Source organism: Stenella coeruleoalba (assembly GCF_951394435.1).
Source record: "Stenella coeruleoalba genome assembly, chromosome: 12".
NCBI lineage: Eukaryota > Metazoa > Chordata > Mammalia > Artiodactyla > Delphinidae > Stenella > Stenella coeruleoalba.
The window spans coordinates 82,133,586-82,157,484 of record NC_137158.1 but is presented as its reverse complement, the minus strand read 5'-3'; the positions used below and the strand labels follow the sequence as shown (position 1 = coordinate 82,157,484).

General features: G+C 45.2%; 1 protein-coding gene across 3 annotated transcripts in view; it reads right to left on the bottom strand.

The window, feature by feature from the left end:
- The window catches only part of FNDC1 (fibronectin type III domain containing 1), a 113,703-nt gene that overhangs the window by 29,740 nt on the left and 60,064 nt on the right, over positions 1-23,899 (bottom strand). For all 3 annotated transcript variants that reach the window (XM_079940019.1, XM_079940020.1, XM_079940018.1), the window contains 10 exons: positions 22,507-22,713; positions 17,548-17,646; positions 15,920-16,037; positions 13,807-13,994; positions 12,981-13,088; positions 10,128-10,316; positions 6,078-8,681; positions 4,171-4,271; positions 2,122-2,233; positions 628-1,014 (listed from right to left, as the gene is read on the bottom strand). In XM_079940019.1, coding sequence (XP_079796145.1) covers positions 628-1,014; positions 2,122-2,233; positions 4,171-4,271; positions 6,078-8,681; positions 10,128-10,316; positions 12,981-13,088; positions 13,807-13,994; positions 15,920-16,037; positions 17,548-17,646; positions 22,507-22,713 — 4,113 coding nt within the window. The remainder of the gene's footprint in view (positions 1-627; positions 1,015-2,121; positions 2,234-4,170; positions 4,272-6,077; positions 8,682-10,127; positions 10,317-12,980; positions 13,089-13,806; positions 13,995-15,919; positions 16,038-17,547; positions 17,647-22,506; positions 22,714-23,899) is intronic.

Here is a 23,899-nt window from a genome sequence, read left to right as displayed (position 1 = left end):
CAGGGAAAGGGCTCAGTCTTAGCCAGTGGACGGCCCCTGCTGCCTCGCAAGGATAAGTGTTTTCCAAAGGGACTGCTGATCAAACATGCTTGGGAAATGCTACTTTACTTGAAAATTCACAATGAGACTATTCAACAGAGTCCAACAGGAAGAAATTCCTTTAACCTTGTTTACATCACACAGGTAATCACAGAACCTTTTTTAAAAAATTACTATATAATAATAATTATTATTATATTTTAATTATTATTATAACCAGTACTAATCTACTAATATCCAGTGGGACACACTTTGGGAAGCACACTGGTCCAAACTAACAACGCCCCATGTTTCAGCCAGATTTTTGACTTGGGTGGTGACAAAGGTTGCCAGATAAAACAGAGGATGCCCAGCTAGATTTGAATTGTAGAGAAGCTTTCATATAAGCACGTCCCACGCAATGTTTTTGTTTGCTGAGTCTGGCCATCCTAGTTGTGACACAGCGCGGTCAGTAAACCCCGTGAGCTGTAAGTGCCTGCCGCTGCCTCTCCACTGTGCAACCCCACTCACCGCCCCGCTGTCTCTGCGGCCCTAGTCGGCAACGCAGCGCGCCATCACATGAGTTACCGGCACAACGAAGACGGTTACCTTCCTCGGGGTGGCACTCCGGGATCCCATCTGAGCCCACGACGAGGTTGCCATCCTCGTCATGTCGCTCCAGGGTCCCGGGGCGACAGGTGGGGATGCGAGCGGCGGGCTCGGGGGCGGTGGTAGTGGTGGTTGACCGCGTAGTGGTTCGGGTGGTCGCTGGGCGCGTGGTGCTGGTCGTGGTGGGCTGAGGGGGCGTGGTGGTCGGGGGTCGCGTGCTGGCGGTGGAGGAACTGGTGGTTGTCTTGACGACCCCCAAGCCCACCAGGGGCTTCCCTCCGAGGCTCAAAATGGGCTTATCCTGGGGACTGGCCAAGGGTTTGCCATATCGCCCCTGCCCGAAGAGGGGGAGGCCATCGGGGCTCACCACGGGGGTCCCTCCCAGATCTGAAACAAAAATCAAACAAAATCTGTGCAACAAGGTGAAAGGACACAGGGAAAGCAAAAAGCAAGTGGAAAATGTCTTCTCAGAGGCTTCTATTTTCATCAGTAAAAGGCAAAGAAATAATTAAAGGGACATCAGGTGAGGGAGCAGTATCTGCTGCTATCCAGAAATTTCTAGGCTATTTATATTATCCATTACTCTGTACTACCTTATATAAATATATAAATATTTCATTGTTATGCCCCATTACCTGCAATAACTCGAAGCCTCCAGTAAGGAAAGTAATTCTTTCCCCCTCTTCATTCCTACCCCTAAAGAGTTCAGTGTTACTGTGGACAGTAAGGTGGCAAATTTATTCTGTAAAGGGCCAGAGAGTAAGTATTTTAAGCTTTATGACACCACTACTCAACTCTGCCACTACAGGGCAAGAAAGCCACGGACAGTACACCAACAAATGCATGTTTCCATGCTCCACTGAAACTTTGTGTGTGGATAGTGAAATGTGAATTTTATACTATTCACATGTCACAAATGTTATCATTCCAGGATTTTTTGGCAGTCATTTAAAAATGTAAAAACGATTCTGAGCTCCCAGGCTGTATAACAACAGGCAGCAGACAGGGTTTGGCTTCAGAAGCTGCTTTGCTGACTCCTGCTCTCGGCTGCCCAATCCCAAGAATGAAGTCAAGAGCCACCTTTTCTAGAGGGTGGAGAGTCTGTAAGAAGACAGTTGGATCAGGGACGGAGTGCCCCCTTCTGAGGCACTTCCTTTCCACATGGCTCGAGGGCCCCCATTAAAAATGAGTAGGGGGCTTCCCTGGTGGCGCAGTGGTTGGGAGTCCGCCTGCCGATGCAGGGGACACGGGTTCGTGCCCCGGTCCGGGAAGATCCCACATGCCGCGGAGCAGCTGGGCCCGTGAGCCGTGGTCGCTGAGCCTGCGCGTCCGGAGCCTGTGCTCCGCAACGGGAGAGGCCACAACAGTGAGAGGCCCGCGTACCGCAAAAAATAAAAAAAATTTAAAAAAAATGAGTAGGAGGAGAAAGAGAGAAGTTGTCCCTCTACAGCTAAGTCAGGACACTTTTGCTCCTTAAAAAACACTCTCACTTACCCACAATTGTTCGACCATCTCCTCCTAGTTTAACTCGAAGGGGATTTCCTTGTGAATCCTGGAGGTGCCTTCCTTCTCCGTTCAATACTAACCCACGATCAAGATCCACGACCTAAATCCATGACACAGATTAAAAGATATATTGAACATTTCAAAATGTTCACCTTAATCCAACTGCATGAACATATGTGAAGAGCAAACATTATTTTTGTCAGCATCATTCATAAGGTTTAATAAGGATAAAGTACGAAACAGTCACATTTCATATTATAATTGCTTATCTATATAATATGTAAATTGTTTTAAGTTTCTCAAATATTCAAAAGATGTTCAAAATACTTTTACCATTTAATATGTTGTAGTATGTAAAAAGTAGGAAACAACCTAAGTGTTCATCAACAGAGGAAAGAGATTAAATAAATTATGGCCCATCCATCCAGTGAAATACTATGCAGCCCATGAAAAGGATTTGGAAATTCTATATTTATTGACATATCCTGATGCAGACTTAGATTATAGGACTGATTATGTTGCAAAACTAAAATATATTCATTTGTGTATATAAACTTAAAAGTGCAGAGAGAAAATTCTGGACAGATTATATCCCAAACTGTTAACAGGGGTTATTTCTAAGAAGTGGTTTGGGATGTGTATTATCTTTTTCATATATTTCTGAATTGTTTTAACTTCTTGCCATGAACATGACATGTTTCTATTTAGCTGTGAGTGTTAAAAATCAAAGTTGCTATAACAAAACCAATTTAATTTGTAATTAAATTGCCTAATACAGTATGCATGCAAAATGTTCATATTCTAAGGAATTATAAAACTTGAACAAAAGGTATTATAACCTCTGTTAAGAAACAACTCATGCTCTACACTGTTGGTTCTCCAAGTGTGGTCCTGGACCAGCTGCCCCAGCCTCACCTGGGAACTTGTCGGATATGAGAATTACCTGGCCCTACCCAGACCGCACTGGCAAGCCCCCCAGGGATTCCGATGCTCACCAATGTTTGCAAACCATGACTCTGCACAATCAGGCCATTGGAGGAGCCCCTGCAAGCAGGCCACTTTGTTGGGTGCTGTCTCAGTAATTAAAATAAAACTTATTTATATAAACCCTCCTTTTGAAATCTACTCCACACCGTTTCAATTCAAAATTGTTTACAATGACGCTTCGCTTTAATATGCATCCTTCCTTCCATAAATTTCTGTTCCTTTGAGAAATGATAAAATGGATCTTTAGGTCACCTGTGACTGAAAATTCTTTGAAGTTCTTTAGTACGTTTTCCTAAACCTTATTGTTTTAAATGGGAAGTTTTGACTGGGAATTCTACTATAAATAATTTTTTGACTCTCTGAAAAAATATTTTAAAATATTTTAAAACTCTGAACATTGTAAGGTGTTCTGCCTGTCACCCCCAACCCACCAAAAACTCCTAAACATTTATCTTAACCCCACGAAGTTAAAGTCATTTAGCTTAAACATACATAAAGCGCTAATACTTGTTCTTTATTTTGGTCAAATTGTTGGAAGATTCAAAAGGTGATCTGATTAAAAACTGCCTATTTGATTCCGGGAGTTTTGGTTTGTTCAATTGTTTTTACCCTGCTTCCTTTTACAAAGGATTTGAGACAATTTACAGAAAATATGTATACTCTTTAATCGAACAATAACAAGAAATAAAATAAAGCTCTCAGGCAGGAGTGGGAAAACAGAAGTTCATTTGAGAGGCTGGGCCTCAGGTTTTCTGTAACTGTTTGGCCCAAACATTTGTGTGACCTTCCTAACCAATCAAAGCAAATGGGAACAAAGGCCCATGTCTGACCTAATTAGTTATGAGAAGAAAGCAAACTCGTTACTCAGGAGAATCAGGGATTTTTCTGAGCACTGGAAGAAACAATATAGTATAAGTATATCGACACACAAGTGGTTAAAACTAGAGAAGAAAAAAAAAGACCGCTTCGTTTTTTATTATACAATGCCCACCATTTTTCTCTTCCCAACAGCATGAAAATAACCAGTATGTGTAAAGAAGTTTACCCTACCCACTTTGTTCCTTGAGGACCATTGATAATTCTTTGTCCACTTGGTTTTCCATTACTACCAGGAAGTACTCTCCCTTCTGCATTTGGTCTTCCATTATAACCTACACAATACAAAAAAAAAAAAAAAAAAAAAAAAAAAAAACCAAAAAAACAACAAAAAACAAAACAGAAACAAAAAAAAAATCCAACAACAGAACCTGGTAAATTCAACATTCCTGGAAAGTTGCCTTCATACCAAACTATATCTAGTAACACATCTTTTCAAACAGGAACACTAAACAGAATTTTAAACCAATAGCTCAAATATATTAGATAATGATAGTCTTAAATTGTGACTTGTACATGACACATATGAATGCCTATGAAAAGTATGGTAAAGTCACAGTTTTCTGACATTACTGGGGGAATAAGTGTGCTCAGCATAAGTAAATTTTCCAGATAAGGCTTAAGACCTTAAAGCTAGTAGCTGTAGCTTTATTTTAGCCAGTTGGAAGGGAGAGGGAAGGAGAGTCAGAACGATGGGGAAAATTCTCTCTAAAGTGTACGAGATGCTGTCCTGCTCTCCTCCACAGAGTATACTTAACACGCTCACTATTTCTAGCTGACTTGGGTCCCGCTCATCAATTGCAGAGCATAAACCCAGAGCTGACTCAAAGCTCGACTTCAGTGGGGCTGCTTGGGTAGTATTTGTTCAGAGAGGAAGTGGCAGGCCCAGTTGGCTGGCCTTAGTTGCTGTCTGTCTGCTCCTGGCACCTGCCCTCTCTCTTCACCTCACACCCTTTCTGATCAGCTGCAGTTTGGTTGAGGCCTCCACTGGGAGCATTCTGCTCCAGCCTGGCCCACCAGATAAAGTGCTTGGGCTTCCTGACAGCTATCTGCAGGTCAGAGACATTTCTCTCGCTCAAATAGTTAACGAAAAATTAAAATTTATTGAGTTTTTTCTATGTACAAGGGAATGTGGGTTTTACTTCTATTGTCAGGGTCTTAGGTTTGTGTAAAAGAGTCCGTTTTAATGGAAAACTGAACTCCACGTGGGGTACTGTTCTATGTCTTTAAGCGGGGCTAAATTAACAACATATTGCACAGATTAACAAATATTAATACATTCATTCAAAAGTGTTCTAGTAAGCCCTGATTCCATGCAAGGAGCGGGTAAGGCACCAGTTAACTGAATGCAGATTTCAGGTAAATACCTTAGGTCCTGCCCTGGGGTCCATGTAGACTCCAGTTCACAGCTGCCTACATTCTGTCCTCAACCTAAGTCACACATCGGCCTGCTACTCCACTGTGTGACATTCATCTTCAACATGCCTTTTCTGGAGGTTTGAAGCAACATTCACTGATTGCAATGTCTGAGCAATCTTCACCCAAGACACTTGAGTTTGTCCCGGGGTATTTTCAGCTGAGGGTTTTATATGCAGAACAACAAGCACACGATCCAGCCCACACAGGGAGGTACTCCTTCCTGTGGACTCCTTAATATGCCCTGGCACAGGGACAGGTAAAAATAACGTAAAACACAGGAACCTGAGTTTGGCATCATGGCTACGACATATTTTCAGATTTAGAGCATATGTTAAGGAACTCAAAGAAGCAGTATGGGATAGCGGAATGGCCGAGAGCTGTGGAGTTAGTGTTTGGGAATGGAATTGCAGCTCAGCCACTTCACAGCTGTCTGGCCTCCAGCAAACCACTCAGACCCCTAAGCACTGGTTTCCTCATCTGAAGACCAGGAGAAGCAATGCAAACCCAGGCGATGGTTATGAGTATGCGCTCATGTTACATCTGCAAAGCTCCTGACACAACGCTTGGACAGAGCAGATGCTCGATAAAATAAAAGGCTCTCAGGAATTTCTACGAACCCTGCTGAGAACCGTAAAGAAAACGTTAAGTTAAAAACAAATTACCTTGTCTGGAAGGGGGTCTCACAGGCGGACGTGAGAAAGGGTTCCGGAATCTTGAGTTCATCATGCGCTGGCGCAAGGAGAGCATAGGGGTGGTGGACGAGTAGATGGCAGGGGCGCGCGTGGTGAACCGCGGCGGGGAGGGGGGGGCCTCCGTGGGACTTGGGGTGGCAGGGCTGCGAGGGGGGTGTCTGGGCGGGAGGTGCGTGGCTCTCGGGGAGCTGCCCGGAGGTAGAGGAAGAGGACGCTTCACTGGGGTGGCGTTCTTGTCCTGCGGGGAGCTCACTCTGGGAGGCGCAAGCACGATAGCAGGCTCTGTCTCCCCCTTAGCGATGTTCCCATCCACGTGCTTGCCGCCCCTGGGGATGAAGGAGGAGGGCCACTTTGGAACAGAGGAAGACAGTGGGTCCTTGTCCTTTCCTCCGTTAAAAAACATCATGTCTTCATCTTCCTCCTCGGCCGAGACCGACTGCTGCGATTTTGACGGCAGGGGCTCCCTTTTGGGTGGCGTGGCCTGGGACGCACCGTCCTTCTTCCCCACCGCCTGGGGCCCTGCTCTGCCGGGGACCCTGGGGCGGGCTTGGGGGTGGAGGCTGCCGGGCCTGCCTAAGGGTCTGCGGAGGTGACTGTCGCCGGCGCTTCTTGCCTGAGCCTCCACCTGGCGGTGCTTGGGAAGGGACGGGGCGGCGACCTTGGCAGCCGCCGAGTATGCGGGCGCCCGGATGCCCCTGGTCTCCGCTTCTGAGCTGTCGTCGGAATCCTCGCTCTGATTCTGGGGAGACGCGGGAAGCCCCCCCTGGGAGCTCGCCGTGAGGGAGGACTGCCTGCCTCTGGACGAGTAAGGGTCTGAGAAGGAGGCGCTTTCCTGCGACGTGGGGTGGGGACGCCCGGCCTGGGGATTGGAAGGCGGACGCCCTTCTTCCTTGCTCTGCGGGCCGCGGGGCTGCTGCTGGGACGCGGAGACGGCCGATGAAGGCTGCTTTTCCGGAGCGGCGGACCCGGCACCCATCCTTCGGGGCACGCGGGTCCCGCGGTGGTGCTGCGAGCGAGGCGCAGGAGACAGCTGCGTTTGGGAAGAGCCGCCCTCCACGCCCGCGTCGGTGCTCTGTTGAACATCCTGCGCCTTAGAGGGCGGAGATTTGGCCTGAGGATGCGCCCCTGCCCAGGTCCCCGCGGATTTGGGGTTCTCTTCGAGGGGCTCCTTCCGCTGCGGGCTCGCCGCTCTCTGAGGGCCTCTTCTCAGGTGGTCCGCACCCCGGGAGACAAGCTGCCCGGAGGAGGAAGACGCGTGGTCATTCGCCACGGTGGCCGGGAGCGGCTGTTCGTCCCCTGCCTCTTCTTCGCTGTCTTCATGGCCGCCCAAGCCTCGCCTGTGGTCAGAAGCTGGGTGAGAATTCACCCTCGAGTGAACCCGGGGGTCCACGGTGGACGGCGGGGAGCTGGAGGGCCGTAACCGGGGTCCTCGGCCGCCGCCAAACCTGTGTGGATATCTGCCGGGGGCAGCGAAGGGCCTGTTCCTGAGCGCACTGGAATGTCCAGAGACAGGCGCCCGGGACCGAAATGTCGGGGCCGTGGCTTCAGCCTGCTTCCCTTTCTCTTCAGCATCCTTGTCACCGCCGCCGTCCGAGTCATCTGCGCCTTCAGAGGCCTGTGTCCTTGAGGAGAGACGAGAGGAGGCCGAGGAGGGCTGGGTAGCCCGTAACGGCGCGGTGGACTTGGCGGCTGGGGCCTCGTGACCATCCTTCCAGCCCCTGGAGAGCGGGGGCCCGGGCTGTGGTTGGGTGGGCAGCAGCCGAGATGGCCCCCCGTGGGATGGAGACAGTCTCGCGGGTGGGCCTGAAGCCCTGGAATTTTCCTCCCCATCCTCAGAGTGGGGCGCCCTCCGAGAGGGCAAGGCTGGTTTTATGCCGTGGTTCGCGGAGCCTCCGTCGCGCAGGGCGCCCCAGGCTGGGTGCCGGCCGGGCGCCAGGGCGGGCCGGGCGTGCGCTGCGCTCCGGGGAGGCGGCTGCGGGGAGCCTGCGGCTGGCCCTTCCTCCTCTTGGTCCACGGAGTCATTGTCATCAGAGCTGGAAGGGCGGTGAGCGGGGCCCTCGGGGGGTGTGGCTGGGACCGAAGAGGCGGAGGGGGGCGCCCCTGGGCGAGGGTGAGAGGCGGGCGACGAGCCACGCTTGTCCGCGCCGTCCTTCCGGGGCAGCCCCGGCGTTCGGGCTCTCCCCGGAGCCCGCCCCGCAGGGAGGACCGGGTGGACAGGTCTACTTGGTGGTCTCTGCTGGGGCTTCTGGCCTTGGGTCTCCGAGGGCGAGGTTGGCGGGTGCCCTCGGGAATCCAGCACTTCCTCCTCGGTGATTTCTGTCGACTGAGGATCCACCCCTTCACTCTTCCGAGGGGGAAGCTGGGGTTTCCTGGGCAGCCCACCATTAGCCAATATTTTGTTCTTCAAGTCAAGAAGCAGGTTCTTGACGTTTCTCCCTTGGGGAGAAACAGGCAAACGAGTGTGTTTTGAGGAAGCTGGAGCTTTGGGCGAAGATGAGGACGGCTCGGGCTTTTCAGGCTCGTGAGGATCTTCCGTGTCTGCTTTCTGCTGAACATCAGACTCACTGGTAGGGGCTGTAATAGATTTTAAAGAGTTTGATGTCAAAGAAGAAATATGAAAGATATGCAACGGAAAATGAGTAAGATGGCAGTATGGAGGTGTTTAAAATTAGTAATAATAATCGATGACTTCTCCTCCTTTAGACCTGACACTTGCTTTCCCAGTTACAGCAAATCTCTTTTAAAGTTCTATTTTGCTGTAAGTAATATAGTCCTAGAGAATATGTGTATTGAGTTTCTATAAATTGAATCAGGCTATGTATGCCACGTCTTATTTGAAGCCGGGCTTTTCAGGCTTGTGATGAGTACTTGGAAGTAACTGAAATGAGTACTTGGAAGTAATTCATTGATTTTGTAAGCACAAAATCTTATATAGGACTTTCTTAATATAACTGTCAAGATATTACAAGTGCATTATAGCCATTCTTGACAATGTAGGCAAGAAATACACACAAGCCTGGCACAAAATGTTGAATGATCTATACTGAAAGCTATACGGAGATGTGTCGTGTATACTTTGCAAATGACTGGGGCGAGCTACAAATTTGTAATTTTTGAGGCATTACAAAGAGTCCCCTATTCCGCATAACATGTCCTTACTTGCTTTTTTCTTGCTTAAAATCCTTTTTATGATGGATACATTTGTAATCCCACAATAAAGCCTAAAATAAAAAGACCCCTGGGGTAGGCAAAACATTATATTATGTGTACCCTATAATTCACCCTTTATTGAGAGCAGGATGGAATGCGGGAAGGGATGCTGTAAGGGGAGAAGGACTTGTATAGCAATGGGGGATCCAGAGAGAGCAAACTTCATCTATTTCAGGTTTTTTTAATGATAGAACTGTGTAATATTGCAGTATACTGTGGGTCCTCACAGCATATAATGAAGGAGAAAGCTCCCAATATCTGGTGGAAATGCAGACAAGCAGGAAAGAAAACACAGTCCAGAAACACCCCGCTCCAATTTTGGTTTTTGTTATCCTGCTGGGGTTTGATACTGAGCAGATAAACAAGGTAACTGAAATTCTTCTGAGTAAGGCTGCACCCCAGAATAATGGCATACAAACTATAAAAATTTTATGTGCCATTTATTCATTAAAATGAACTAAAAATGTCACATTCTGCCTCTAAAAATGTTCTTTCCCTGTCATCGTAAACCCCAAATTACACAATGATATAAGATGAATCACATAATTAGTCACATAATTACTACGTAATTCATAATTACTATTATAATAGTAATTAATGCTGTTAGCCATCAATAACATTTTAGCGTTTGGGGAGACCAATTTCTAAAGGGACCACAAAAATATTACAGACATCAATATGGTACCTTAACCCCAAAATTCATCCACAGAGCAGTTCTAAACCCAAGAGCATGATTCAAAGTAACACACCACAATTAGCAGTAATGAAGAGAGAGAAAAAGAGAGCCACAAATACACAATGTCTACTTACTTGCTGGCAGAGCGACAATGAAGGCTTTGGAATGAGGCCCCATTCCTCTCCTGTTTGCGGCCCGGATTTTGAAAAGATAGCGTTCCCCAGGCTGCAGACCATCCACTAGGGCAGAAGTAGTCTCTCCAGGATAGGTGAGGGACTTTGCTCCAAATGGTTTGAGAGCCGGGGCGTATGAAAGAATGTATTCTGAAATGATTTGGCAGACGGTTGGAAGGAGGAAACTGAAAACAGTCCTGTGTCCAGTAGACAGACTGTATGGGCAGGATGAATTAGAACGTGCATTACTAAAATTAATTCTCTAGCGATGCACGCCAAGTCAGTAGCTGGAGCATAAAGACACAGTAGAAGGCGAACTGACAAGTCAATCAGGCTACCAGACGGGCCTACGGAGTCAGTCAGCTAGCAACCTTCCGTTTACAGCAAACTAAATACATGGACCCCGGGAGGCCAGTCTTCATACACTTACCAAAAATATTTACCCTTGTGTTTGGGTTTTTTCTTCATTGTGTTTATTTACTAATTTACTGTGACAGACTGTATGCAGAAGACAAGAAACCACAGGGAGAAAAATGACAATTCCTAGGAACTGATTCTGAAGAGCTGCTGACACCTTTAAGAGTTCCATTTTATTAATCTGGGCTATCTGCATTTGTGCATTAAGCCAGATAAATTCCATATTTGGAATATAATTTCACTTTTGTAGGAATTATGAAAGTTCTTAATATATTCGGATAAAGATTTTTCACAGTATTTAAAACTGTGAGGAAAAGTTGCTGAGTCATGGATTTATGTGATGTTTAATGTCTCCATCCTTAATTGGCTATATCTATAAATATATAATGCCCTGGGCCTTTGAAAATCATAGCAAATTCAGTCCAAGGGACTAATATATCTCTATGCTTATATGGAAATGCAACATAAGGAAGCCACATTTTAAAGCATAATTTTCACCCTCAACTAAAAACTGTCATGCCTATTTTCCTGCCAATGAACTCAAGATTTACAAAACTTATCAAATTAATATGAGTAGGAGGTAACCAAGAAAAATAATTTAAATTACAGAATGACCAAGCAATTATCATACTTCCTAGGGGAGCCTGGATGATCTGTCCTTTTCCCTAAGCTCTAATCTTTAAAAAGTACATTTGTCTGAAAAACAAAAAAACCCAGCATTCTTTTCTCATTGAAAATGAACAAAAACTAGTCATTTGTGGTGGTCAAAAGTAAGAATTAAAAGAACCCACTGTCTACAAAATTTTGTAATTCTGGTTTTTTTTTGTGTGTGGATTCAATTCATCTGGAAAAAATTTAACCATGTCGAAGTATATTCTTTTATTATGTTTTCTATTTCTCAGGCATAAAAAAATGCCCCAGGATAATTATGAATTTACAATCCCACCACCACACCTTTAGGTTAGTGAGGTACATGAGTTCTTTCGGACATAAAAACTCAGTAGCTATTTATTACTTCTGGCAATATTTAATTGACTACCAGGGAGCTTCTTTTGCCAAAGAGCTATAAATATAAACTAAGATGTGGGAGAGGGGAAAAAAATAAGTGGCATGGTAGGTAATAAGGTCACCAAAGGAGCAATAACTGATTTATTTTTAATAACTTCATAACTTTTTTTTATAAAAAGGTAGTCAGCTAAAACGTGTCTTTATTCAAGTTTCAGAAGTCTTTTCAGCATCACAATAATGATACAGAAGCCAATGTTCAAACTGTCATAAAAAGAATGATTAAAAACGGGGTATCCTAACTATTTTTTCTCTTCATTTGTTTCTGATTTATTCCACTGAAAAAATGAACAAGAATAGTACAATATATTCTTTCAAAACGTGGGAAGTGAGAAAGCATTAAGTTTAGAAAATACTGTCCTACCTCCACCTTCCGTAATTTCTACCGTTCAGTGAAAAGATATCCTTATAGGTCAGAAGAGATAACTTACAGTTGACTATAAAACAGAACCACCCAATTTCTTCAATTAAGAAATTCTCAAAGAAGATCAGTGATAATTTTCTGAATTTTCTTAAGCTTACACAAACTTTCCATATTATAGTTTTCTTCCAAAATCAAGCAACAATAAAAAGTAGCCTTAGAGTACATTTGTATAGGTGATGTCAGGGGAACCCTCCACACCACCCTTTTAAGTGTCTCCAGATAGACTTCCAAAAGGTTCTTGAATGTTTTTACATTAAAAAGAAATTATCTGTGCTTTTATTTAATGTTCTCAACAGACCATTTTAAAATTTAACTAGTTGTGGATATTCTATGCTATTTTCATTTTTTTAAATCTACAGTATTTTTTTCTATTTTAAGGTCATATTTTCCTCAACCAGCCCCCCCCCACCCAAAATCAATTGTTCAAAATGCTGACAAACAGGGAAAAAGTCTATTTAACATTTTATTTTATTACTTGATTTTCAAGCCCATTAAATATTTATAGTCCCATGGATTTCTGCTTACTCCTACCTGCCATGATCTTACTGGCACCACGAAAAGGTCCACAGCGTGAAAAACAGGGTGTCCTTTTGTTTGGTTAAAGGTTGTGATGTCACAGCCATACAATTAAAAACAGCCCTCTCGACAATAGCATCAAAATCCCTGCATAGAGGCAAGATGAAAAGTCATCTTCACGATGACCTGGGTCTTACTGACAATGAAAACCCCTCATGAAACATCCTTGTCCATTGCCTCAGCACCCCTGATAGGTACGTTGCTTCCCTGTTGCTTGTGCAGTCACCAAGCCTGCGATTAGAACCAGTTTTTATCAGAGTCAATGTACACAGCTCCCTTTGGGGTATTTCACGCCCACGTGCTTCTTATACCTTAAGTAATGAGGTTCCTACCTTTCACTTTCCCCTCCGTCTCTAGCAGTGCATCCCAAGCTACCGTGACAGCCGTAGGTTTGCCATTGACTGGCCAGACGGTTAAATTTTCAGGCGCTGTGGTAGGAGCTACAAAAGGACAAGGATCCAAGGTTTAAAAGTGCCCTCATGGGTATTCTAAAAGGAAATGACATGTGGTCCCTACATACACACTTTTTATTGCAGAGCTGCTGTGTTAACTTTCATTACACACGAGAGAAAACTTTCATTACACACTTGCTCTTGGCGTGATTTATATCAGTTTTCCCAACTCATATAGTAAGGTTAGACATACACAGGGAAATGCTTTTAGGAATTCAAATTTCCCTCGTTGCTGAATATCGAAATATACAAAGAAGATGAAAATCCAGTTTCAACTTCTTTTGAATAAGGTTTCTAAAGACACAGTTTAAAAGAAAATCATTGTAGTCTTAAATATAGAACAAATTTCTCCCCCAAAAGCAAACATGACCTCAGCCTTAAAAAAGAAGAGTCTCTCCTCTATTCTAGAGCCATGTGTTGTCCAGGGGCATTCACACATACAGTGGGGATTTATGGAGGCCCCCCGTGGTTTTAATGTGCTCCACGTGTCAGAATAACATGCTCATGAAAAGTGAAGGATACAACATGGACCCAAGGAAACTTCTTTGTGTTCATACATAGGAACGCTTCCAAAATTTAGGGTTAATGTTACTTTGAAAAATGCCACTGCTGGCCTTTCTCGCTACTGGCTTCTTAAACTGTCTTTACATCTTCTTTTAGTGGTAATTCCCAAGTTGAAAGTCCAAAGGCCATTTTGAATACAGACCAGATTCTGGTGTTCTCTGGAAGACAGATGCACTCCATTTGCCGTCTCGTTCGCCCTGTGAGATGCGGACTGCAAACTCATACATGGTGTCTGGAATCAGGTCCTCTATCAGCACGCGTCTGTTGGAGACCTGCTTGTAATCCCACCTTGCGGACTCCCCCTTTTCTCGGTAGCGCACAGTGTACTGTCTGTAAGAAAACGCAAGGCAACAGCACACCCCTCTGACCAATTCTCTGCACCTGAACACTGGATTCCTTGACGTTTTCCCTTCCCCACAAGTGATGACTTTTGGAGGTAAGTAGAGAAATCAAAGAGGAGAAAATTCTAAACTTTTGACTTTGTTATTGGCTCAAAGGATCTACTTAAGTTCCAGGAAGATGTGTCTAAAATAGCCCAGAGGAGATGGACCTTATTGTCCTTTCAACACCAAAATGTCTTATTGTTCAAAAGGTCAAGCAGCGATTAAAAGGAAGGGATAGAAGGGAGACTGTTTTTCTGAGGCAAGGGCCTTATTGGGGGGGGGGGGTGTGTGTGTGTGTGTGTACGTTGTGTGGAAGAGGCGATATTAAGAACCAGAACCGGCCCGAAGTACCTTGGCTCTCCAGAAAAGAAAGACAGGAAGACTCATTTCATGCCAAAGCAGGCATGTTTTCTAGAAGGAAAGGCACCATGTGGTTTTGAGTAGACTTATTACCATGAGATGGAACAAAAATGTGTAACAGAGCAGGAGAGAGGCGCTTATGAAAGGAACTCTGCTGTGCGATTAGCAGGCAGAGAAGTACGGTGTGACCCAACATGGTCATACTGGGCAAGCCCCGACCTAAGACATCCTCAACACTTGACATTTAAGAGTTGCAAATGCCATTTACTGGACTGCTTTTCCAAGAAGTTTTCTTTGTGGCCACTTTACAGTAGAAAGCATTTGATGCATTAAAAGTGTGCTGTTCATTACGATATTTAATTAGTTAGGATAAGACTTCAGTTGCAGACACAGCACACCAATTCGCAATAAAAGTTCTGCTAAGAAAACTCAAGCCCTTTTGTTTCCATCAAGATGTTGGAAATCAAAGTCCAGTGGTAATCAGGAACACTTCATGTTGGGGGAGGCCCTATGGCTTGGGAGAGAATCACTATGCATTTTCTGAGGTCTTTGACAAGAAGCAGATGTCTTTTTTTACTAGCAGACAGTGACAGAAGCTCTATCTAGTACAAATAATATATCTAATATATATCTAATGTATACTACATATATAATATATATCATATATATATATATGTACACACACACACACACACTCAGCATTATATTCCATTCATCTTCTAAAGTATAATCACTTTTCCTGGTTGCAAATAGGTTCAAAAGTTAATACACAGTGACTAGACCAAATCTTTGGCTCTCTGTTGGCTATGTACACTACTTAGTCATTTAACACACAAAATTTTTGTGACTCTATTAATCTACCACTAACTAGAAATGGCATTCACCAGTGGCCTTTTTAGCACCAAAATTGTTTTAACCTTATGGTTTTTCCTCCATCGCTATTGCAAATGAATGTAAAAACCAGAATAGCATAAGATCGTGGCTTAGGACAAAATACGTGCACTTTGTTACACACAGAGGAGCTGGACAGGAAGCAGTGCAGTGTCTAAAGAAGAACCACTGTGTGCAAGGCATCAGGCAAACGTCCACCACTCTACATGGGACCCTTCCTGCTGCCACTCTTCCTGGATAACAGGAAGATGGTAAGACTCTTCCCAAGGTGGACCCACGTCCCCTGTGCGTGAACAGAACATTCATGAGACAAAGCAAAACACAACTGGGGGCAAAGAAAGAAACAGAATCTAGGAAAATTCCAAACACAAGTTAAGACTTTGAACAGATGAGAGGTGAGGTCCTACTGTGTGTCTTACACAAATCTGATTTGTGGGCAATGTGTACCACACCCGAGATTAGCTAGACTGTCATGCAACAGTCTACCCGTCAGCTACAAAAGAGGTCAGTGTTCACATACGTCCAAAAATACAATCGTTCAAATAAATACACGTCTCTTCAGGGCCGGAAAAACCATGTCTCTCATATAGAAAATAACGACAAAGAAAGAAGGAAAGGTACCTTGATGTGACAACTTTCTTCTGTTTTTCCAAAACAGGATCCACCCAGGCTACCAGCACAGATTGGGACGATATTACCCGGACATTGATGTCTTCAGGTACATCCAGTTCATCCTCTTCTGCAATGACAGTTGTGCACATGGAAAGGCTGTCCCCAACAGTAGGCTCTGCCCCGAGTCCCTCTGGTCCCCAGAGTTTATTTTTTTAATTGCTTATGCTTGAGGTAGATAAAACGAAATGAATAGAAAGTCAAGCAATTATTTGACTGGTCAATGCAGAAAACCCAAAATCCCCACTCTTCCTCTTCTTAAACACATTCTAAGCTGCCTAACCCAATCGACATAAGAACAGTAGCACAAAAAGAGGTGCTTTGCCCTTGGTCAGAGATACTCCAAATCACTCAGCGTTTTCTCAATATACACCATGAGTTTCTGGGAAATAATGCAATTTTTACAGGAGGCAAAAGTTTAGGGGAAGAAAGGGTCAATTCAGAGCATTTCCTGGGCAATCATGGCATGAAATAAAAATTCTAGCTCAACGATTGCACAAGTCATATTGAGTCCAAGGTCCTTACAATTTAGAATCTGTGATTCCAAGGCAGATTAAAAGTAATATTCAGACAGAAAAGAGAATTCAGTTTGCCAGTTTCCAATGGAATACAGTAACGTCACAAAGTTTATAGTTTTTGTTCAATCTGTAACACCGAGACTCACAAGATGTCTTCAGTTTTGCTTTTAGTCTCTTGGAATTTTGGGGGGTTTTTGTCTGTTTTGTGTTTTTCTTTTCATCTTTCAGGGATCATGTTTCAAAAGGATGTGGCTTTCACTACAAGTAGGGGAAGGTGGAAATATGGAGTCTGTTAGAAAAGTGATACAGGGACTTCTTCTAGAGCAGCAATTAAAGAATTTAAAAAGTGAAACAACACACATGTGGGATTTTTCTTATACAACGTACCATTCTAATAATTATCAGTATAAAAGGATAATATATAGATATATGCTATATTATATAATTCAAATAAATTGTGAATTCATGAAAATCATTACGCTGTAGGTTCCCTCTTTAAATTAAGGCACGTGAATCAGAAAAGGTATATTTAATTTGTTACTATATGATTGATATAAAAAATATCTGTTGAATGGATGTGGAAAAAAGTATCCCTTAGTAAGTAACCAATGATCAGGCTACCAGCAAGACACTATTACAATTTTTCTCACTCTTCTCAATGCTACTTTTAGGCAATTTTAGCTGAAATAAAGTTTGAGTGCGTCTCTTGCACGCTGCCCCCTCCACACCTACTCGTCCTTCTCTCCCTTTGTTCCCAGTCTCTCACCAAGGGCAGCTTATGCATGGAGCAGACTGTGCCTGTTAAACGGAGTAAATGCTCGGCACTCCTATCATGACAGATCTGAAGCCATTCAAATATACACAGAGATAGATTTCATCACAAGAACACTCTAGCCTCTGAGTAGAAAAGAAACACACATGCTTCCAAAATGTGACCAAGTCTGCCCTGCTGTTTCCTTTTATACTCAACAAAAGCCATGTGCATTGTCGCTCAGCCAGCATCATTCAGAAACAAACAAGCCCTAGACCATGGCTTGACCAGACGCGTCCTTGGAGACATACCTGAAATCTTCCGCTTTGTTAGGGCAGCCCTGTAGACCGGCTGACTCTGCCCCCGGGAGTTCAGGGACTGCAGTGAGACCACGTACACTGACTCGGAGGCTGTGGACCAACAAGCAAGAGATGAGGTTCTGCAGCTGGTTTTCTGGAAAGCACACCCCTGCTCGTCTGTGTTCCTCTCCTCTTACCTTCTCATCTCTCTTGGGCATTCCTACTTATTCAGGAAAACTACAGGTGAGACCAAGAACTGTAAGGAACTAAACTCAAAAAGAACACGATTTATGTCAGGAAATGTGGAAGGGATTTTTACCTATAATTCCTGGAAAATGGGTTTCTAGCTCATTAGCATCAAAGAAAGAAGAACAATGTTTAAAAAAGAAATGAACGGAATATTTACCCACACAATTCCCTAAAATTTTTTTACCTCCAAATATAGAGGAGGGAATGACTGTTTTTATTTGTCATCAAAAAGAAGGGAGAGAGACAAGAAGAGCCAGTGCACCAGGCTTGCAGCCCGGATGGGATGCTGTGCCCTTCGAACTAAAATCCTCAGAACGGGGTCTCTGAAGATTAGCTAAGGGCAAATGGAAGAGTAAATTCATCCTTTATTTCTGGATTGTTCTTTCAGTTAGTTCACCTCCACCCCACCCCCCAAATTGTGCATTGGGCCCACTAATGTCCAACTTACCCGAAACTTGAAAACTTTATTTGGAAACAAATTACAATAATGAACTAAAACTTACAACTCTCAAATGCTATGGAATCACGGAGTCTGAGACCCCAGTGAAACCTTGGCTAGCTTCCAATTTGACCTTCTTAGTTTACAAATAAGGACGTAAAGCCATAAACATGGATTGATTTGCCCAAGGTCACACCCCTAAAAGGACTAATAATCTTCCCTAAATCTAGTTGCTAATGCCCAACTCCAGGTTCTAGCAACCTAGTTTCCTGTAGCAGCCTTGATCAATTCAAGAATAAAAATGAGGCAACCTGACATACTTCTAACGCCCATTAACAAGACGGCACTGAGACCCTAAAGGAAACTTCTAACACTGGTGTCCTGCCTGCAGGAATTGCAAACTTCCATATGGCAGTGGGAAAATAAACCTGTCATTTTTACAAACAGCACGTCAAGTTAAACATAAAAGGAGACTCGTGCTCAGAAACACTCACACTGAGAGCCCTGTTTATGTAAAGTAAACGTCTGAAGTCTAATCACATTTCAAGGGAAGGGGCAATACTGGACAACCTGCTCCCTCCCGTGTGTGTGTGTGTGTGTGTGTGTGTGTGTGTGTGTGTGTGTGTGTGAATACACACGCACATAGGGCAGGTGAAACTCATACTGTCACATGAATTTTTAGACTGAGGCTCTCACATCTTATTCTGTCAGAGAATTTTGAAATATATGTTTTACAAAAGGGAAGAATCAAGTTTGTAACACTTGAATTCATAGAACATCCAACTAAACTTCTCAACATTGGAGTCCTTTCAGGTCTGTTCATTTCTTGCTGCTACTGGCAAGTACACCAAATGTCAACAAAGAAAACACTCTGCCATTCAACCTCACAATCCGGGAACATGTACAAATAACTAAATGTGAAAAGCAGTGGCTTATCTTTTATCAGGAACCACCAAGAAAAGAATAATTTCCCACAATTGACTTTTTTACATATCTGCGATGCACCTCTTCAAGTTCTTGGATTTGCTGAACGCCCAGGTTCTTGATTTGCTGTGCTCTCCAAGTCAGCTTGGCCCGAGATGATCTCAAAGGAACAGTCTACACTGCAGTAAACTGTAACAATGGTTTCACACGTACTGGGTCTAGTCTCTGGGCCGCGTTAAGCATTGCACATCAATTCTTCATTTAGTGCCGACAAAGCCCCACGAGGAAGCTACTCTCATTGTCTCCTTTTCACAGATGAGGAACCAGCTCAGTGGGGTGAACTGACCCCAGGGTCATGGCCTAAATGCAGGACTGGTCTCACACCCAGCTCTGTGTGGCTCCAAACCCCAGGCTCTTACTAATGCAGGTGAGGAAGGGGCAGGGCCCAGGGCTCACCGGGCACGGACCCCGGGCCTGAGAAAGCACCTGACAGCTGGGTATGCACCAGTCCGTCTCTTTTTCATAGAAATATAATAAGAACACAGTGATATAAAAGCACACGTCTTTCTGTGCTCCTGATTATTGAATAAAGGGTAGAAATAAAATCTCCAAAATGACTGCAGCATCACCAGCCCAGGGACCACAGGACCCCAAGCCCCAACCCTCCCTGTCAGAGCCACCGTTTTCCCTCACTTCCCAACCTCGGCGTAATGTGGCAGAAACTACTTCTGAAGGTCCGTGGAAACGTTCTGAAGGACTCCAAATGTACACCTGCTCATTCTTCGTTACTGTCCGGCTCCCACCTCACCTGGGCTGGCTACCTCCTCTCCCTCTGTATTCCCATGCCCCCAGGGACTCCTTTGACCACAGGATTCAACCCTGGTGCCCTCCCTCCCCCCGCAAAAGGCCCCGAGCTTCTTGCCTCCGGTGCCTGCTTTTCCCTCTCCAGCTGCTTTCACAACAGTGAGCACTAAGCACTCTGGGTACCGTCGGCCCTTGTGAGGGACCGCCGGGCAGCTGGTACCCAGCATGGTGCCTGACATGGAAGATGCCCAGGAGGACGTGTTTAATGAATGACTCCAAGGACCGCAGGCCCAGCACTTTTCTCCAAGTTTCCTTAACGTTTGGCCATTCCTTGCAGTACCACACTTTCAATGGCATCTCGGTCATCAATGGAATTAAAATCCTATGCGGGATAAAATAAGGAGACAGGCATCCCCTAACATAGCGGGCCACGCCGACATCCACAGGAATTCTTCACATCATTCCATCCTCCTGGCCAGGATGGAGCAAGTGTCCAGTGAGACCTCCTCCTCGAGGTGACCACTTAGATCGTTCACAATGGCAAGTCCAATGCTTTTTTTTTTTTTTTTCCCAACGCTTTTTATTTGTTGAAAATTCCTAAGCTAGCAGGTGGTATTGGAAGCCTCAGAGTCCTGAGCTGTCAGTTCAGGCCAGGATCAGGGCCCACCACTGACCTCAGTTCCAACATTTGCTCAAGTTCAGGAAGCAAAACAAACAAACAAACAAAAATCCTTCTGCTACACTCAGGCGAGCCAGGGGTTCACTACTGAGAAAACAAAGTTAACAGAACCAGTCAGATGAAAAATTTGTTGACACCAAAGGACATTTTAATGTGTGGTGTCTATGAAAGATGTAGCACAATGAAAACTTTCCACTTACAAAATGCTCTCTCTACAGTATCAGAAATGCAAAACTAGTGACTACTTATCTGCTGATATCCTGGGTAGAATTTGGCCTGAATCACCAAAACAGAGCCACTTAACCTGCACAGTACAACCACTCAAGGCAAGGGGTAGGCCCAGGAATGAATGAATGAAGAGCCCCCAGATTATTCTGTGGCTCCAGGTGTGGAGCCTCTAGCTCTGGGTCTCGCTGCTAATCCTGCAGCCAGGCTTCACGAAGCATGCACAGCTCGGGTTTCTCCATTCGCTCCCACGATCCCTCTTGTTTTCGTGCGGCTTTGAAGCAGACAGGTAGCTAGTCTCTTCGGGCTGGAAAAAGTCTGGAGTCTATTCTGAGGCTTCAATGCCATGCCTGGCTCACCGCTGCCTGTGCCACCACGTGGAGACCCCGTGAAGCCCACAGAACGCCAGGCTGACCCTGTGCCATGAGCACCCAACAGACTTTTCCAGCAGTGGGTGTGTGAGCAGAGCAGGGAAGGTAACTTCCGAGAATCTTCCAGGGAGCGAGTCCAGCCTGGCTTCCGCTCGGTGTCTCCACCAGCTGAAATCTGCCCAGGTCAGTCTCTAGCCCCTCACTGCGTAGGCTGGGAGCCAAGCCACGCCTGATGAGCGTCGTGAAGGACCCTCGTTCCCACTGGAGCCTTGGGGAGGCCCAATAAATCACACCCTCTTCCTTGCCTGAGCACTGATCTAATTAGAAAGTGAACAAGAATAAGCAGTGGAGGCCACAATATCCATGGCTCGTACAAACTAAGCTGGAGAACACGGGGCAGGTGTACGTTCTAACAGCAAAGCCCAGAGTCGGACAGACCTTGCTGCCCCAGGAGCCTGGGCCCTCCACGACTCGGGCACAGAGGGGCAGAACAGAATGTGTACTCTGCAGCCTGGCTTCCCCCAGAGGAGGCGGTAGGGAGGGGCCGAGCCACGCTTGCCCAGCGCCTCCTGCGAAACTCATCACGTAGGTAAGGGGGCATGAGGGAAGGGAGAAAAGCAGAAGTGTTGCACGAGTGTTGCAGTGTCTCCACCCCCAAGGAAGCGCCAGGCGTGAGGGATCGTTGCTGTGCCCCTGGGAGCGTGGTCCGGGTCCACTGTCCAGGCCTACCAAGGAGCAAGGCCAGCAGAGATCAGGCCTGGAACCAAGCAACCAAGCACGTAACCTCTCCCGGTCACAGCCTCCATGGCCTGTGCTTTGATGCTTCCTACACCCGATGAGGGTTTGCAAAGAGGAAGGAGGGTTTGCGGGCTGGGTCCGCAGCCTCCATCAGCTGCCACCACATTTCATCTCGATGGGATGCAAGGTCCAGTAGCCCAGGATCTAAGATGCAGCTTAGAGAGCAAAACGATGAGAGCAGAGCCGAGATGGAAAAGCATTAGCCCCGCCCCCTCACATCCAGAAAAATGACCCAGTGCAACTGGGTCAGGAAGCCGCTGAAGGGCACTTGTTGGGCAGCCTTGTCCCACCACTAACAGAAGGTGGAAAGAATGGAGGCATGGACGGAGGATAGAACAGAGAATGAGGTTTTGAATAACTGTAATACCTGGAAAATGAACGTTACAACTGAAATACGACGTTCTGTCACAAACAGGCTTCAAAATCTTGAAATGACAGCCAACATCATTAAAACATCGAATAGCAATGAACATGAAACTCACCTAGCTTTTTAATTTCGTGTGTTCGCTCATCCCTCGTCAGTGGAACATAATTCATCTTCCGGCCACTTTCTCCGTAGCCCAGAAGGAAGCCCCGTGATCTGCGTGGACTCTTAGCTCCAGACAGGTGAGGCGCCTTCCACGCCACGGACAGCTGGTCGTTGGAGGAGCGGACTCGGACCCGCAAGGGCTTGTTGGGCACGTCCTTTTCTTAAAGAGGACATGACACAGAGACCATTAAACAGCAAACCCTGGAGCTCACCATCAAGGATGGAAAGCGTATCCAAAGACTGACCACCACAATTAGCAGTTGGGCTTAAAACATCCATTTTTGGTTACCAGTTCTAGTAAGAACATCCTTCCCCCAAGGGCACTTCGACACTCCGTGTCCACGTTCCTCCCCACACTGCACACGGAGAGATCTCAAGGACTTAAAGTGAAAACATACTGTGTGTGAGACTGCCAGCCAGAAATCTTGGATGTTTTACAATGTTCCTTTTCATCTATTTCCTCTTGCCCCCTTAAAGCCAAAACTATATATCTTCTATTAAAGCAAAAGGTCAGCGTGAAATATAGCAAACACTTTCATGCTATTTTTAACTGTCCTCCTGGAAGCTTTTCCACTATACAGTTGAAAAAAAAATGGGCTTTCCTTGTCTTTATGGCGAATCACTAAGAACTAAATACCGCTCTCTGGTCTTGATCTTAATTTCTCTTACATGTCCAAGTCTTGCCCCTTCAGACAAACCCAGCTGCTATTCCCCATGTCTGTTGTTGCCTTCCTGCTAAATGAATCCATTTAGAGAACTCTTCTTACTAAACTGAAAATCTCAAGAATCGCTCTAGGGACCTCCCTGGTGGCTCAGTGGTTCAGACTCCGTGCTCCCAATGCAGGGGGCCCGGGTTTGACCCCTGGTCAGGGGACTATATTCCACAGGCATGCCGCAAGTGAGGCTCAGCACAACCAAATTAAAAAAAAAAAAAAAGAATCTTTCTCATTGTTAACATTCTCAAGGCAAGGCATTCCAGTGGCCAATACTTAGTGTTCAACGTTTTGTTTTTACATCAATTTAGAGCTGATAAACTTGGGAACAAGGGCTGTGGACCATGTGACAACTACACTGCCTGGTTCTGACAGTGGGCCACATTCTAGCCCTTTCTGGGGATCCAGTTATCTAATGAGTTTCTGTATATCAACCCCGCCATCAGTTCTGACTAATTTTATTAAACTGGCAAATTCCCACCTAAGCTAACAGTTCAACACTAAGACAAAATACAAAAACAAATGTCATGAGTTAGTGAGTTTCAATAGCACAGTAAATAGCCATTGGAGATGGTTATTCCGAAAACCCAGACACCTGGCTCCAATGTCTTGAATCGAACCAAAAGGAATATC